Source organism: Pristis pectinata, chromosome 14 (genome assembly GCF_009764475.1).
Source record: "Pristis pectinata isolate sPriPec2 chromosome 14, sPriPec2.1.pri, whole genome shotgun sequence".
Lineage (NCBI taxonomy): Eukaryota > Metazoa > Chordata > Chondrichthyes > Rhinopristiformes > Pristidae > Pristis > Pristis pectinata.
In genome coordinates, this window is record NC_067418.1 from 12,741,075 (window position 1) to 12,759,334 (window position 18,260).

At 41.5% G+C, this 18,260-nt stretch overlaps 1 protein-coding gene across 2 annotated transcripts in view; it reads right to left on the reverse strand.

Moving 5' to 3' along the window:
• Positions 1 to 18,260, reverse strand: part of nadsyn1 (NAD synthetase 1) — a 50,640-nt gene that overhangs the window by 29,600 nt on the left and 2,780 nt on the right. For both annotated transcript variants that reach the window (XM_052029187.1, XM_052029186.1), the window contains exons 2-7: positions 16,604 to 16,664; positions 15,526 to 15,642; positions 14,093 to 14,146; positions 12,387 to 12,476; positions 9,905 to 9,956; positions 7,392 to 7,480 (exon numbers count right to left, since the gene is read on the reverse strand). In XM_052029187.1, coding sequence (XP_051885147.1) covers positions 7,392 to 7,480; positions 9,905 to 9,956; positions 12,387 to 12,476; positions 14,093 to 14,146; positions 15,526 to 15,642; positions 16,604 to 16,664 — 463 coding nt within the window. The remainder of the gene's footprint in view (positions 1 to 7,391; positions 7,481 to 9,904; positions 9,957 to 12,386; positions 12,477 to 14,092; positions 14,147 to 15,525; positions 15,643 to 16,603; positions 16,665 to 18,260) is intronic.

Consider the following 18,260-nt stretch of genomic DNA (forward strand, 5'->3'; position numbering starts at 1 on the left):
ATTCTCACAGAAAGGAGCTGAAACATACCAGCTCAGCAAACTACAGCAATTGCTTTTCAATTTTTTTGATTCATTCAGATACTCCAGTGAAATTTAGTCACAAGAGCAGCATATCAGTAGTAAATAGATTTCTACGAAATTTATTGCTTTTATACCAGGTTCTATCATGTTTGTGACGAGTTGCATCTTGCCTTGGTACCAGCTGTAACGTTAAGGTGCGAGATGAACAGATTGCTGGTGTTAAGAAAGGGATCAACAAGTCCATTGTGAACCTGGGGCAATTCTCCATCAATTAGACTGGGGAATCCACCCAAAACTAATCAGCATGACAATGACTGCAAGGGATAAAAGGCTTGGCTAATTTGCATTTATTTCTGGATTAATTGCTTTTCTTTAGAAGGTACCTGAATTCACTTGGCATTTTTGGACCAATTAAGTATTTTAAGCTTTCCTTTTTTAAAAAAAAATCTGATTTTAAATTATTTTTACAAGTTTTAATTGTCTGATTTTTTAAAATAGTTCTTGAAAGCTTCAGAAGTCACAGCCAGCTATAAAAGCATTTTCAACTCATTGATGGGCAGGGCTTGTTCCACCCTCCAGCTGCGCACTAAGTCACAGAATGCCTTGTTGCCACAGAGTTCTCACCATGAGTATTGGGACAAGTTCGGTCAGGTAATTGATAGTAACAGATCAGCAAAAAAATGCAAATTCCCTCTGAGCACATAGATCAACAAGAAACAGGGATAACTTGGCAATCATGAGGGAGAAGCACATTAGGCTGGGATCGTTTTCTTTGTAAAGCTTTGTAAAGAACGCTTTTGGCACCCTGGCATTCATAAATCAAAGTATTGAGTATAGGAGTTGGGATGTTATGGTGAGGTTGTATAAGACATTGGTGAGGCCAAATTTGGAGTATTGTGTGCAGTTCTGGTCACCTAACTATAGCAAGGATATCAGTGAAAGAGTGCAGAGAAGATTTACTAGAATGTTGCCAGGTCTTCAGGAGTTGAGTTACAGGGAAAGATTGAACAGGTTAGGACTTTATTCCTTGGAACGTAGAAGAAAGAGGGGAGATTTGACAGAGGTTTACAAAATTATGAGGGATATAGACAGAGTAAATGCAAGTAGGCTCTTTCCACCTAGATTTGGAGAAATAAGTACGAGAGGACATGGCTTTAGGGTGAAAGGGGAAAGGTTTAGGGGGAACTTCTTCACTCAGAGAGTGGTGGGAGTGTGGAACGAGCTGCCATCTGAGATGGTAAATGCGGGCTCACTCTTAAGTTTTAAGAATAAATTGGATAGATACATGGACGGGAGAGGTCTGGAGGGTTATGGACTGGGTGCAGGTCAATGGGACTAGCAGAATAAAGCTTCGGCACAGACGAGAAGGTCCGAATGGCCTGTTTTCTGTGCTGAAGACTGGAGGAGGACTTAAATAAGGTTTATAAAGTTGAGGGGCTTAACAGCGATTATGGCATCACAGAAAATTTACAACAACAAGGAAGCTATTTGGCCCATTATACCAGTGTCAGTTGAAGAAGAATTTCTCAGCCTAATCTCATCTTCCAGCACTAGATCTGTAGCCCTGTAAGTCCCCATAGTTCTTCTAGCACCCTTCCAAGTACTACTTAAATATGGTGAGGATTTCTGTTACTAACAATTTTTTCGTTCAGTCAAATCCAAACCCAAACTATCTGCTAGGCGAACAATGTCTTCCTTCTCTTTCCTTGATCACTTGCTTAAAATCCTTATGCTGAGAAAATACGTGCTTCCTATACTCGTCTAGCAGATAGTTTGGGTCTGGAATTGACTGAACGAAAAAATTGTTAGTAACAGAAATCCTCACCATATTTAAGTAGTACTTGGAAGGGTGCTAGAAGAACTATGGGGACTTACAGGGCTACAGATCTAGTGCTGGAAGATGAGATTAGGCTGAGAAATTCTTCTTCAACTGACACTGGTATAGCTTCCTTCTTGTTGTAAATTTTCTACGATGCCATAATCACTGTATTTCCTCAGTTACCTCGCAGTGTGGTCACCAAGCCGGATATTAAGGGAGGTGCAGGTGAAAATCTGAATCTCTGAAAAGATGAGACAGAGATTTACCTGCACCTCCCTTAATATCATCTACTGTATTCGGTGCTCCAAGTGTGGCCTCCTCTACACTGGTGAGACCAAACGCAGACTAGGTGACCATTTCGCAGAACGCCTGCACTCTGTCCCATAACCATGACCTGCATCTCCCCGTTGCCAGTCACTTCAACTCCCCCTCCCACACTATCACTGATATGTCAGTCCTCGGCCTCCTCCACTGCCAGGAGAATTCCAAGCGCAAACTGGAGGAACAGCACCTCATTTTCCGTCTTGGAACCTTGCAGCCTAACGGCATGAACATTGAGTTCTCCCACTTTAGGTAATCACCACCCCCCTTCCCCACAACTCCCCCCACCACTACACTTCTTCTCTTCTTCCTTTTCCTAGCCTCTTGTTTTCAACCTTTTTTCCCCTCTCTCTCCTTACTTTTGACCCATCCCCTGGTGCATCTGTTCTCCCCTTCCCCCCCACACATGCCTATCACAATACCTTACCTGTATCTACCTACCACTACCTTCTGCCCACCCCGCCTCCCCTCTTTTGTCCACCTATCACTGCACTGCTTTTCTCTCCTATATATTGGGCTTCCCCTTTTTCCTATCTTCAGTCCTAAAGAAGGGTCCTAACCCAAAACGTTGACCAGCTGCTTTTCTCCACCGATGCTGCCTGGCCTGCTGAGTTCCTCCAGCATCATCATGTTTTTCATCTGGATTCCAGCATCTGCAGTCCTTTGTCCCTCAGTAAATAACGCTTGTTGCCTACTCCAATTTGAAGCAGCAGCAAGGATTGGGAATCACAATAAAAGGGAAAGTATGACAGTGGGGGACGAACACAAGGCTTGGGCTGGGACAAGTGCAATCTGCCCAAATTAAAAGAAAACTACACCCCCCCCCACCCCACCCACACCTGATGACAACACAGATTCAACCAATCAGTAGACCACTTGACAAAGATTTGTGCAATACTTTATCAAATCTTTGAAAATCCAGATACACAAGATCCACTAGATGTGTATTATTCACCAATTGTATAACCTCTTCAAAAAAATTTGATTAAGTTGGTAAGATAAGATAGCTTCCAGGAAAGATGATGAAATTCCTCAGTGACTCCTACTTCTATCAAGTAATCATTTGGTGCATCCTTAATAATTCTTAACAATTTGTCAAGATTCAATGTTAAACTAATTTGCTTAGATAGTTTTGTGTTTCTGGATTACTATGTTTCTGTACCAGATGGGTCTTCCTCCAGTCTACAGGAATAATCTGAGACCCCCAGTGAGCTGTTGCATGTATGAATAAATGATTGAATAATAGAACCACTAGTTCCTTATGCGCCTATGGCAAATTGGAACAGAGCCAAGAACAGAAAGATCTACAAGCCAAGGCTATTTGTACATTCATCTGCATGCAGTCAATTTTAGCATCAACATTATTTGGCAGCGTCCAACAATCTTAGATAAGAAAAAGTAGGAATCAGCCAATCAGCTCGTGAACCTGCTTAGCATTATTCTTGGGCCTCTACATCAATCTGCATGGCCATGACATTTTCAAGACAGCTTAGCGACTGATTAAGGTCACTTGCTTGGTAGGCTGCTCCAGAAGTACACCAGATCCAAGGTGAGCTGGCTAGTCGGATCCAAAGTTTGTTTGGCGACAGGAAGCAGAGGGTTGTGGATGGATGTTTTTTCTGATTGGAAGTCTGTGACTAGGGGTACCAGTAGTGGTGATCCATGCTAGGACCTTAGCTGTTTCTGATAATACATTAACAACTGGGATGTCAATATAGCAGTTATGAATAGCAAGTTTGCAGATGACACAAAAAATTGGTCGTGTTGTGGATAGCAAAGAAAGCTGTCCAAAGCTACAGCAGAAGTAGTGTAGCGGTTAGTGTAACGCCATTACAGCGTCAGCGACCTGGGTTCAATTCCCGCCGCTGTCTGTAAGGAGTTTGTATGTTCTCCCCATGCATCTGCGTGGGTTTCCTCTGGGTGCTCCGGTTTCCTCCCACATTCCAAAAGACGTACAGATTAGGAGCTGTGGGCATGCTATGTTGGCGCAGGAAGAGTGGCGACACTTGCGGGCTGCCCCCAGCACATTCTCAGTAACGCAAAAAGACGCATTTCACTGTGTGTTTCCATGTACAGGTGACCAATAAATAAATATTTTATATCTTATATAAATCAGATGGGAATTTTGGCAGAGCATTGTAAAAATTGTCAAGAGTAAGGTAACGCATTTTGGGAAGTCAAATGGGGTAGAATACATAGAAATAAATGGTAGGGTGCTAAGAAGTGTTGATATACAGAAAAACCTAGGTGTTCAAATCCATAATTCCCTAAAGGTGGCAACACAGGTCACTAGGGTGGTGAAGAAGGCATATGACAATGCTTGCTTAGGGGCATAAAATATAAAAGTTGGGACGTTATGTTGCAACTTGACAAAACACTGATTTGGCTACACTTGGAGTATTGTGTGCAGCTCTGGTTCCCACAGTACGGCAAGGACATGGTTGCGCCGGAGAGAGTGCAGGGGAGATTCACCAAGACATTGCCTATATTGTAGTTATGGGGAGAGACTGGACAACCTGGGCTTGTTTTCCCTAGAGTGAAGGAGACTGAGGGGCAACCTGAAAGAGGTATATAACATTATAAGAGGCACAGATCGGGTAGATAATCTGAATCTTTTTCCCATGATAGGGGCGTTAAACAAGAGGGCATCAGTTTAAGGTGAGAGGAAGGAATTTTAAAAGGGCTCTGGGAGATAAGTTTTTTTTTTACACATACAGAGAGTGATTGATATCTGGAACACACTGCCAGAAGAGGTGGTGGAATTAGATACAACCATTATGTTTAAAAGGCATTTAGAAAAACATTCAGCAAGGCATATAAGGATATGGTCCTAATGCGGGAAAATGGGATTAATCTAAATGGGCAAAAAGGTCGGCATGGATGTGGTGGGCCGAAGGGCCTGTTTCTGTGCTGTACCAATCTGACTCTATACCAAAACCATAGAACCATACAGCACAAAACAGGCCCTTCGGCCCACCATGTTGTGCCGTCCATCAAACCACCCTCACACTATCTAACCCTTTCCTCCCGCATATCCCTCTATCTCACATTCCTCCATATGCCTATCCAACAAACTCTTGAACCTGTCCAATGTATCTGCCTCCGCCACCACCCCAGGTAGTGCATTCCATGCACCAACCACTCTCTGGGTGAAAAACCTCCCCCTGACATCTCTGCTGAACCTCCCACCCATAACCTTAAAGCCATGCCCTCTTGTCTTGAGCATTGGTGCCCTGGAAGGGAGGTGCTGACTGTCTACTCTATCTATTCCTCTCAATATTTTATATACCTCTATCATGTCTCCTCTCATCCTCCTCCTTTCCAGTGAATAAAGCCCTAGCACCTTAAACCTCTCCTCATATTCCACACACTCTAATCGAGGCAGCATCCTGGTAAATCTCCTCTGCACCCTCTCCAACACCTCTACATCCTTCCTATAATGCGGCGACCAGAACTAAACACAGTACTCTAAGTGTGGTCTAACTAGAGTTTTGTAAAGCTGCATCATCACTTCGCGGCTCTTAAACTCAATCCCATGACTTATGAAAGCCAACATCCCATAGGCCTTCTTAACTGCTCTATCCACCTGTGAGGCGACTTTCAGTTAACTGTGAATATGAACCCCCAGATCCCTCTGCTCCTCTACACTGCCAAGTACCTTGCCATTTACCTAGTACTCTGCCCTGGAGTTTGTCCTTCCAAAGTGTACCACCTCACACTTCTCCGGATTGAACTCCATCTGCCACTTGTCAGCCCAGCTCTGCATCCTATCAATATCCCTCTGTAAGCTCCGACAGCCCTCCACACTATCCACAACACCGCCTATCTTAGTGTCATCTGCAAACTTACTAACCCAGCCTTCCACCCCCTCATCTAAGTCATCTATAAATATCACAAAAAGTAGAGGTCCCAGAACCGATCCCTGCGGGACACCACTAGTCACTGCCCTCCAATCCGAGGGCACTCCCTCCACCACAACCCTCTGCTTTCTACAGGCAAGCCAATTCCTAATCCACACAGCCAAGCCTCCCTGGATCCCTTGGCCTCTGACCTTCTGAAGAAGCCTACCATGAGGAACCTTATCAAATGCCTTACTAAAATACATATAGACCACATCCACCGCACTACCCTCATCAATCTTCCTCGTCACCTCCTCAAAGAACTCTATCAGGCTTGTGAAGCAAGATCTTCCTTTCACAAAGCCATGCTGGTTGTCCCTAATCAGTCCATGATTCTCTGGATGTTCATAGATCCTATCCCTTAGAATCCTTTCTAACAGCTTACCCACCACAGACGTGAGACTCACCGGTCTGTAATTCCCTGGACTATCCCAACTACCTTTTTTGAACAAGGGGACAACATTCACCACCCTCCAATCCTCCGGGACCATCCCCGTGGACAACGAGGACTCAAAGATCCTTACCAGCGGTTCAACAATCTCCTCCCTCGCCTCTCGAAGCAGCCTGGGGAATATCCCGTCAGGCCCCGGAGATTTATCTGTCTTGATATTATTTAACAACTTCAGCACATCCTCTTTCTTGATATCTACAACCTCGAGAACATTACCCTTACCAGCACTCCCTTCCGCGTCATCAAGACCCCTCTCCTTGGTGAATACCGAAGAGAAGTACTTATTGAGAACTTCTCCCACTTCCGCCGCCTCCAGGCACATTCTCCCACCTTTGTCTTTAATCGGACCTACCTTTACCCTAGCCATCCTCCTACCCTTCACGTACGTGAAAAAGGCCTTGGGATTTTCCTTAACCCTACCAGCCAACGCCTTTTCATGTGCCCCTTCTAGCTTTCCTCAGCCCTTTCTTAAGTTCCTTCCTCGCTACTCTATATTCCTCACGGGCCCTGTCTGAACCTTGCTGCTTATACCTTATGTATGCTACCTTCTTCTCCCTAACTAGTCGTTCCACCTCTCTCGTCACCTACGGTTCCTTCACCCTGCCATTCCTTCTCTGCCTCACTGGGACATATTTATCCCTAACATCCTGCATAAGATCCCTGAACATCGACCACATCTCCATAGTACATTTCCCTTCAAAAAGGACATCCCAATTTACACTCCCAAGTTCTCTCCTTATAGCCTCATAGTTCGCCCTTCCCCAATTAAATATCTTCTTGTCCTCTCTGAACCTGTCCCTGTCCATGACAATTTTAAGGTAAAGCACTTTGGGACATGCTGAGATTGTGAAAGGTACAATACAAATGGAAAGGATGATACCTATTAGCAGCCCAGAGTTCCTCACATATTTCACTTCCAAGACAGGTGTCCTTTGTTGCTAAGACGGCATCACCGAATGGAACCGTTTCCTGAAAAAAGAACATGCATTTTGTTATTGTCCTCCACTCTTATTTTTCTTTCCAATACACTGAATTCTCAAGAAAGAAGTACGTCAATTTGTGAACACCAAATCCTCTAGAATTGCTCCCACTTTGTTACTGGACCTGCGCTGTATCGGTTTCTTTTATTTACTCAGATTCTGGGACGTGTGTGTTGCTGGCAAGGCCAGTGTCTATTGCAGATCACCAGCTTCCCTGAAAAATGGTGCTGAACCATCTTCTTAAACCACTCCAGTCGTTCCAGTGAAAGTACACCCACAGTGCTGTTTAGAAGGAAGTTCCAGAATTTAGCCCACTGATATAAGGCACAGCAATATATTTCCAAGTCAGGTTAGTGTGCGATGTGAAGAGGACATCGCAAGTGGTGGTGTTCCCATGCACACATACAGCCCATGCCTGCCTTGGTTGTCGAAGTCGTGGATTTGGGAGGTACTTCTGGAGTAGCCTAACCCAAGTTGCAGTGTCTTTTACAAATTGTACACACTGCAGCCGCACTACATTGGTGTAAGGTAAAATGAATATTGAGAGTGATGGATGGGTTCCAATGAAGTGGTTGCTACATCCCAAATGGGTGTCAAGCTGCACGCATCCAGACAAGGAGAGAGTATTTCATCACACATGATTCAAGCATTGTAGGTGGTGGGAAGACTAAGGGATATAAAGAAATGGGCCACTACCCAGTCTCTACCCTGTTCTTGTAACCACAGTGCTTATGTGGCTAGTCTACCTGAGTTCCTCCTCACTGAAGACTCCCCACCACTAACATTTTGTGGGAAGGTGGGGGCAGAATTGCCCCGACCATCAGGATCCTGGGGCACTGGAACCAATACTTAGAAAGGAACGAGCCGATCCACTAGGACAGGTTTGACTTGAATCAGACTTGGACAAGTGTCCTATCAAATCAAATAACCAGGGCTGTAGATAAAGCTCTAATGAACTAATGCTGGCAGGGTTGCTGGAGGGATGAGTTTGGTGAGGGAAATTTAGACAGATAAAGAGAAAGGAAAAAGCAATGGTGCAGGATAGCAAAATGGGTAACGATAACCCAATGTGAAAATAGAAAATGCTGGGGATACTCAGCATGTAGCAGTATGAAGAGTCTGTCAGGAAAAGAGTCAGAGCAGTGGAAACAAAAAGTTAAAAGACAAAAATGAAGGCTCTTTATCTGAACACACACAGCATTCATAACAAGATGGGTGAATTAAATGGCAGTAATACAAATAAATGGGTCATAACTAATTACAGTAACCAAGATTGGGCATTAAATAATTTAGGATACTTAGAAGAGACAGGAAAAAATGGAAAAGGAGGGAAAATCACCCCGGATAGAAAATATTTAGAGGGATATGGGCCAAACGCAGGGAAACGGGACTAGCTCGGATAGACATCTTGGTTGGCATGGACGAGTTGGGCCAAAGGGCCTGTTTCTGTGCTATATAACGCTATAACTCTCTGTAATAAGGGATGGAATGAGAGGTAGATAGGAAGGATCTTAGCTCAGAAAATCAAGAGTAGCATCAGTTTGGGGGCCAACAAGAAATTACAAGGAAGAAGAAACATTGGTGGAAGCTCAGTAAATGCCCCCAAACAGTAATGGTAATGCAGGGCATGGCATAAATCAGCAGGTCAGAGATGCATGTAGACTAGGCAAATCAAACCAGCAACAAGAGTGTTCAGGACTAATTTGTGGAGTGCATCAAATCAGTATGTTGAGGAACCAATGAGGGAACACACTAGTTTATATCTTATATTGTGTAATGAGAAAGGGTTCACTGATGATCTGGTAGTTAAGGAGCCTTTAGGGGACATGGCACAAAATGGTAGCATTTAATATAAAAATTAAAACCAGGGTCAGAAGTATGAATAAAACAAACTACAAAACTATTGGATATGCTAAATTCAGAAACCACATTACAAAAGGTATGACAGTAAAAAGCAATGACTATCATTTAATAGAATTAATGCATAGTTTATAAGTAATATATTACTCAAAGACAGTCAAAAGAACAACAACAGGAACAAAGTAATCCAGGTATGGTTCTCAAAAAGAGCTAAAGAGGATATTAGATTGTAGGAAAAAGCTTACAATGTTGCCAAAAAGCAGCTATCCCAAGGGTTGATATAATTTCAAAATTCACCAAAAGGAGGACTAAGGCATTGATACGAGAAAGGAGAAACATAACAACCTATAAATGCCTCTGAATCCAAGAGGCTCTGTAGAAGGTGCTATGCTTTTTCATTTGTGGGTTTACACGAACATCCAGTGCAAAGACCCTTAGAAAGTCAAATACCAAATGCTAGTGTAACAAACAAGTGGCATTCAAAACAAAATCCAGCCCATAACGATAGGCAAAAACAGAGTAACCAGTGGAAACACATAGCTGTTCAGCTCACCTGTCCTGTCACAGACTGGATTATTTCTGGGAGGTAATACTCTTCCACTGCCCTAAGGATACAAAAGAATAACCACTTAAATTATTTACACTCTTCCAGATAGAAGCTTTTAAACATTTTAGATTTACTCATCTCCTGTGGTACTGCTCCTGATAAGTCAATCAATACACTTTTTTAAAAAATGTTTTGTGTATTGTACTTTTCTGTAGCCAACATACACCTCTTTAAGCTTATGACCTCTGTCCAAAATTCATTCAAATTTTTAACTGCTATTAAGCATTGCTTTTCTTTTTGAAACGGTCAGTTCAAAACATTAAGACATTTTGGCTCCAATATCTAATGTCCCTGGCAAGTATTTCTATGTTCCTTGTTTCAACAGAGCTTTTCATTTAAGCATGGCATAAACAAGATTGTTTGACACTAGAACAGGTGTGATTGCATACATCATTTTAAAAACTATTCTAGATTTGATAAAATATCACAAGCTTAAATAAACTTAATAAAGTTTCAAGCTGGTCCTCTCAGGTATATCATTGTCGGTAATTTCTGCAGACTTCCACACAAAGAGCCCTGTGTTTACATCCTAATGTCATCCACCTGTTAACGTATTCATCACTACAATGATATGGAAAAGTTTATATCAGAAGTTTGTTTGGATATAAAAATTAAAAGCCAATGCAGACTTAATCCAACCACAACCAATTGGAACCCAACTCAAGACAGGGAACATGGTTTCTTATTTGTATCAATCCAATCCCGACACCACTGGGTCTTATAGTCAGGCTCTAGATCAGATTCTATGCAGCATAATATCAGCTCCCTTCTAATCCTACCTAATGCCTTAATTCTTAGCTTTACAAAGCTAAAGGGAATAGATCCTTGCTAAGCAGCCTAACCCTTTATGCACCTCATATCAGCCTCAAATGCGCCAAAGAAAACAACTCCAAGCTACTAAATCTTTCCTCACAGCTAGACTTCTCCAGTTATGGCAACATTGTAAATCTCCTCTGTACATCTTTCCTTTAAAATGATGATTAAAAATATACTCAGTGCTCTCGACCAATTCCAGCATGACCAGCTTGCTGTTATATTCCACGCCTCAGATAATAATTTTTTTTAATTTTATTTACAGCGTGGTAACAGGCCCCACTCCTTCCTTAATTATCCACTCACTCTTACTCAATTTTACTCATAAACATTTGTCCACGTCTTTGTTTTCCTGATTTCCCTTCCTCTCTCATCCCTTTCTATACTCTAGACTCACTTCTCACACACTTAGGAAGAGAGTTAAGCAGAAAGTGCCTAGAGTTATAACTATGGGTTGCAAGACCAGATTAATGTTCTACTTGACTCATCACAAGGGCAATACCCTATTGGAGGTTGACCTATTACTCCAAACAAATGAAGTGGTTGGATCGAGTTTACCGATTATTAGTGATTGCTAGAAGTTTGAACATATTGGCATTTTCCTACTGGAAAAGAGTGAATAAATATCATTATTCAGAATGCCTGTTACACTCCCACAGATCCTAATATATAATAGATTAGTTTATTTGGTAGCTCATTAATTCTCCTTCTCAGAGAATGATCAAATAAATCAGAGAAAATGACAGCTTAAAAAAAAAGGCTCAGGAGGTATAAAGTTACGAGTTACAATAATGTGGCTGGTGAAAGAAAACTGCATGTGATCACTGGAATACAGGACACTTATCATTTAGGTACAAGCATTAAACTGAATTAACTTCGATATCCGGACACTTTGTTTTGTCACTGCTTTGAAAGTTCCACATACATCACCTCCAAAAACTGAGCAAAAGTGGCTGAGTTAAAGTGTCAGTCCAGAATCAAGGCTATCGACATATTGCAGGTGTTTAATCAAAAATACCAGCTTCTCTACTATAAATGAATAAATTTAAAAAATGTTGCCATCACTGGCTAAGCTCACATACCCTGTTCATTCCTAGTTGCCTTCAGACAGAATTCCTACTAAGCTAGCATTTCAGTAAGGAAGTCATTGTGTATCTGGAATCTCAAACACCAGACCTGGTAAGAGTGGCAAATTTCCTTCCCTGAAATACATGGATGAATCAAATGGCTTTTAATGACAATTGAGTGGCTTCATGGTTACCATTACCAAGACTTTGTCTATTACAGATCCTCCCCAGCTTATGGATGCCTGATTTATATACAGCCTATACATACCAACAAGTATTTCAGAGATTGGCGGTATGGATTTGCTGGCTGCTGCATGGCTGAAGGCATCTGCTGACATATGGAGACTTGGTTCACGGTTGCATTTCCGATTTGTTCAGGTTCACAGGAACAGAACCCTATCGTAGCCTGGGGACAACCTAGATTTGAATGAAATTCCGTGGTTGCCATGGTGCGATTTGAACTTGTGTCTTCTGCATAACAGTCCAGGCTTCTGGTTACTGGTCTAGAAACATATCATTCTATTAAATGTCAGTGTACTTTGCCTTACCTTGGTTTATTCCATGGCAGGAACCATCGTAATTCCCTGTAGTTACCACCATTTGCCATCAGCATCTTTGGTCTAATTAACAAAATTTTTCTGTAACATTAACAGCACAAATTTGTTACCAATTTTCTTTATGATTGGAAAAAAAACACACAAACACGCCGGTAAAACCACCGGATAACAGACCCATGATGCACAAAGCTTATTAACGCCTTGAGTATTTCATTTGTTATTGCACCCAAGACATAAAATGTTCCTGTTCTAAATTTCATGCAAGTTCACAGGGAAAACAAGAATAATTAAACTGGATTCAAGAAACCACATTGTCTCAATTGAGGATGTCACCTTATTCAGTCATCCCAATTTTGATGCCATTTTAATAAGAACCTGGCACATGTACTCTTAGCCTGATCCCAGGTAAGATTCATTCCAGATCCATTTTAATTTGATGAAAACCATGAACTGCACCAAAACTTTCCTTATTTAATCAAGAAACCTGGATATCATGAGCAAAGCCTACATTGACCATCTGTCCCTAACTGCCCTTGAAGTTGGCGGTGAGCTGTTACAGACTTTGTGGTGAAGATATTCCCACAATGCTGCTGGGTAAGGAGTCCAGGATACAGAATTAGTAACAATTAAAGGAACAGCAATACATTTCCAGGTCAGGGTGCTGAGGGAGGTGGAAGGAACATGTAGGCAATGGCATTCATGCACCCCTTCTGCCCCTGTTCTTCTAGGTAGTAGTGATCATGAGCTTGGGAATTGCTGACTACATATTGGTATTGGTATTAGTATTGGTTTATTATTGTCACTTGTACCGAGGTACGGTGAGAAATTTGTCTTGCATACCGATCGTACAGGTCAATTCATTCCACAGTGCAGTTACATTGAGTTAGTACAGAGTGCATTGACGTAGTACAGGTAAAAACAATGACAGTACAGAGCAAAGTGTCACAGCTACAGAGGAAGTGCAGTGCAGGTAGACGATAAGGGCAAGGTCACCACGGTAGATTGTGAGGTCAGAGTCCATCTCATCGTATAAGGGAACTGTTCAATAGTCTTATCACAGTGGGATAGAAGCTGTCCTGTGCAAGTAAATGAAGTGCATTTTGCAAATGGCATGCACTACTGGGCTGGCCTGCTGAATTTTAGTATGCAGGATGTTTAGGGAAATATAGGGTGGAAAACAAAATATCCAATGGGATCTGACAAAGGAAACTTTGTGCATCAAACAGTGCAATGACGTGAATCAGGTCCCATTCTCTGATATAGAATGAGTTTCAAAAGTACAAACAGCTTGGACCATTTCAAAGAGCTTGCCACACAATACCAATTTGAAACAAATGTCATGCTTGGGAACACATTATGTCTGGCTCAATAACTCAAGACCACTCACAACCCCAATTCATTGCTTTCCATACAGTGTCAACTTCTTAAAACTTATCTTAACATAACAATTTGATGCAGTTTTCTCTTTTTACATGAACATACTTGGTTGGGCAAGCAGAGTTCTGCAATGTAGTTGAATGAAGCAAAACCTGTGAACATATGCAGTATCATGTAGAGCGTGCATTGAGAAGAGTTGATGTTTTTCTAAGTGTTACTTGTTGCAACCCTTGTGAAGTGTAGACATTTTGTACAATGCTCACTAAAAGTATTAGAACATCTAACACAAACAATTGGCAGCCAGTAAAGATCAAACTTACTTGTTGAGGAAGATCACCCTGCAGTTGAAGAGGGAATTTTTATGCATGACTGGCCTGGAGCATAAGAAATGGAGAGATAAAGCCAATTACTAATGAATCTTAGCTTATTCAGATCAATTTTTTATTTTTTTAAAATCACTTAACAGAAGGGAAGGCAGTAGGTGATTAATTTAATGGACTAGCACTCAGAGACAAAAGTTTGAAACCCACCATTTGGAGCTAGGATCAGTAATCCTGACCATGGAACTACTGGACTGTCTGAAAGTTATAACAAAAGATTGCTGACCAAAATGTTAACTCTGTTTTTCTCTCTCTACAGATGCAGCCTATGGAGATCTCCAGCATTTTGTTTTTTATTCTGTTAGTATTGAAAGTGTATTTTAATACAGATAGAAGGAAGATTCAATTGTTGACTTCCTAGTCTAGATGATCGTGAGATTTGGGTGTGGGAATTTTTTCATAATCTGACTACTGATCCTTATGCTGTTACAGCAGAGAATCATTGTTTCTCTTCCACAAAAACCGTGCATCTCCCTGAGCCAAACGACATCTCAAAGTTCACCTTACCAACCTGAATCGATATATCCTCTCTTTTAGGCATGACATTCCAAGGCCACATGGTTCTTGCTAAAATGTCTGACCAATTCAATCTCCTTTCCTTTCTGCTCTCTTGGTCGAAATCCAAACACAGTGTCCTGTTCTGGTAACCAACCCTCCAAACCTGTATTCCACCGATTACCAAAGAATCTGTCGACTTCATACCAGTTCCATGCAAATCCTTGAATTATCCAACTCCTCCCTTCATTGCTGGTAGAACCTTCACCATTACACCAGTGAACTTTGGAACTCTCTTCTCTAACTTTTCTATCCAGTTATAGTATCATGAAAGCCTCCTAAAAATCTACCTCATGGACTGAAGTATCAGTAACTACCCCAAATTCAGCCTTCCACTCATTGTACAATCCACTCTTCTCACTTTGAACAATACCCTGGGGAACTTCTTAAATCTGAAGGTCTTTTGTTACTATAAGTTAATGTATACAAAAGACTTCAAATCAGTAAAGCCAATGGTACAAACATTACTTTTCAGTTTCTCCTGCCATTTGCACCTTGGAGTTGCATTTCCACCATAAGGTTGGTGATTTCACCATGGAGGCAAAAGCCAGATATAATAATAGAATTAATTCTGACAAGTTAAAGTCCACCAAGTTTTTCTCTTTATATTGGTCATAGTTAGTCTCTTTTAAAAGATCTTGCAGTGAAGACTTAGTGCTTGTTTACAAGTTCCATTTTCTGTTGTTTCAATACAGGCATTAACTTAATTATGTTATAATGCCTGTGTTAGGTACAGGTAATTATTTCATTCATCTAAAATCCCAGATGTAAATAACATGATAAATTAAAATTAAAATTTCTGCATTTCATCTACTCACATGCCTACATCACAAATAATGTCTTCAGTAACTGGAGAGACCAAGAGTTCTGCTAGCATTTGGAAGGAGTGCAGCACAGTATCAGATTCCAGGTAGTGGTCGCCACAGCCATAGCCACTGAAGAGAAGAGAGACAGAGAATGACTCTTTCCGAAAGAGATGCAAACACAAGATCCATTGAATAAGAACCATCAATCTGATTTTTTTTAAGCTGTTTCAAAGAGTCATTGTCTTAAAAGCTGCCATTTAACTCCAGAGCCACCATGAGATACCCCCCAATATTTTCAGCAATGTAATGGACACAAGCAATCAAGGGGTAACTTGTAGAAGTATTTTCATAGTCTGGAACCAGGCCCAAGCCCCTTAACCCACTGAGTCTGTGCCAATCATCAGGAGCCCATACTAATCCATTTTGTCATACCCCACATACCCTTCCACCACTCATCTACACACGAGGGGCAATTTGCTGTAGTTGTTTAACCTTCCAACCTGCATACCCTTGGGACATGGAGGGAAGCTGCAGCACACAAGAAGAAACCCACGCAATCACTGGGAGAACGTGCAAACGCCACACAGACAGCACCGGAGGTCAGTTCTGAACCAAGGCTGCTGGTGCTGTGAGGCAGCAGCTCGACTAACTGCGCCACTGTGCCCGTTCTTCAACCAGGCAGAGAAAATTGCATGCTACACATTTCACTGATTCTGAATGTTCATGTAGGTCTTCTGGCAATACCAATCAATCACCATTATGCACAGTTAATTTTCAATCTCCATGCACAATGGGCCAAATGCAGGATATGGAACTAGCCTAGATGGGCATCTTGGTCAGCATGAATGAGTTGGACCGAAGGGCCTGTTTCCATGATGTATTACTCTGTCACTCTGATTCCAAGGTCAGTTATCAGATGATCTGCGGGTTCTTGTTGCCATTGCCACATAATCCACCAACTGATGACCACAATTTCAATATCCACAGCTCTTCAAAAGACTTCCTTGGTCTGAAAGCTTTTTAACTGTCCTGATGTAGTAAAAGGACCCATGTAGATCCTTTCTTTTAGCCTCTTTCCTACATTACCTACCAGATTTCCAGCTCAGGTCCAATTCTGTATCTTGCTCCTTTTGACTTTGCTATTTCAATACCTGTATATATTTAAAATGAAATATTACAAAAATGAAAATATACCAGATACTAAATTTAGACAAGCACAAAACACGGGTAAGTTATTAAAAACGAGGATGGGGGTCATTTGTGATGAAGACGATCAGAATCAAACGATCTGTCTACACAAGAAAACCAAGGCAAAGTCTGGCTTTACCTCCATACCATGGGCTTTGAATTCACCTTTCCAATCTTGCAAAAAATGAAACTCATGGAGAAAATGGGAAAATAAATACCTTTCCACTCAAAGGGGGAAAAAATGAGAACAAAGAACATAGCTCAGCTCTGTAAGCGATTGGACATTTAAAAAAAAAATTCCTTCTTCTATTCCCTCTTACTCCATTTATCAGTTAGACGCTCTTGGAATGAGATTTGGCTTTGTTATTGACAAACTTCTCTGTGGTAACTACCTGGTTGACAAAGTTACTTCTTTAGCCTTACCTCTCTCGTGCACCCAGGTGAGAGGCACAGATAAAACCACGTCTGTTCCCAACTCCCCACCCATGCAACCTAAGCGGAAGTGTCAGGTAAGTACTGCTTTAGTCATGACACAATTGTCAGAAATGTGAACTTTAATATACGACAACAGTTTGCGAGAAATATTGTATGAAAGCATTTCAAATTCTTAACTGAAGGATATCAAAGGAACCTTTCATCCCTCGTCTAATCCATTTAAGGGAAATAAAGGGAAAAATGGAACAGATGGGGTTTAGCCAGTGCGACAGGGGGGAGTTTTGCATGTGACATGTCCATTAGCTTGGACCATCTGGGCCAAATGGCCTGTCTCTCTGCTATACCTTTGATGCAAACTATGATACTGAAAATAGCTTTTCAATTTAGAATTCAAATATTTCCAGAATTAGCTAGATGTATTCGTTACCCTGTTGGAAAGGATAAAAATTATCAACCCCGCTATAATAACAGCATTTGAAAATCAGGAATTTGTGCTGTTCAACTCTTGTTCACCAGGAAGGTATCAAAGACGATTCTCCAGTCCAAACGCATTCAAAGTTCAGGTGCTTGTGCATTCCGTATTCTGCTGAAGGGGATTTTGAAAGAGATCTGAAGGGGATCTATGGATTTTCAGAACAAGAGTTTTGCAGGCTGCTGGATACCACACCACCTCTCTGCTTCTATCATTCCTAAACCATTTTGAAAATAAGGAATTTGTGCTTGTGACACTTATTTCTGATGTCTGCCCTTGTTATCCTGTTCAGATGATGGTGCTGAGTATAGAGGTGTGAAGAGAAAACATATCACACTCATAACTGGGCAGAAATGTGAAATTCTACAGAAGTTAGATCAGAACAATCCCAATATGTAAGGTATGGAGTGTGTTGCTGTAACCACAAGATAAATGTACAAGCAGACAAATTAGAACGAAAAGTAGGCCATTTTGCCACCCCACCAGCACGCTCCACCATTTAATATCATAGTTGAACTAATTTTTACCTCAACTCTGCATTTATATCTACACACTTCCACTGAATTACTTGTCAAATTTCTATCCATCTCTGCTTTAAAGATATTCAAACTCAAATGGTTCTACCATCAAGAGGAAGAAAGCTCCAAAGACA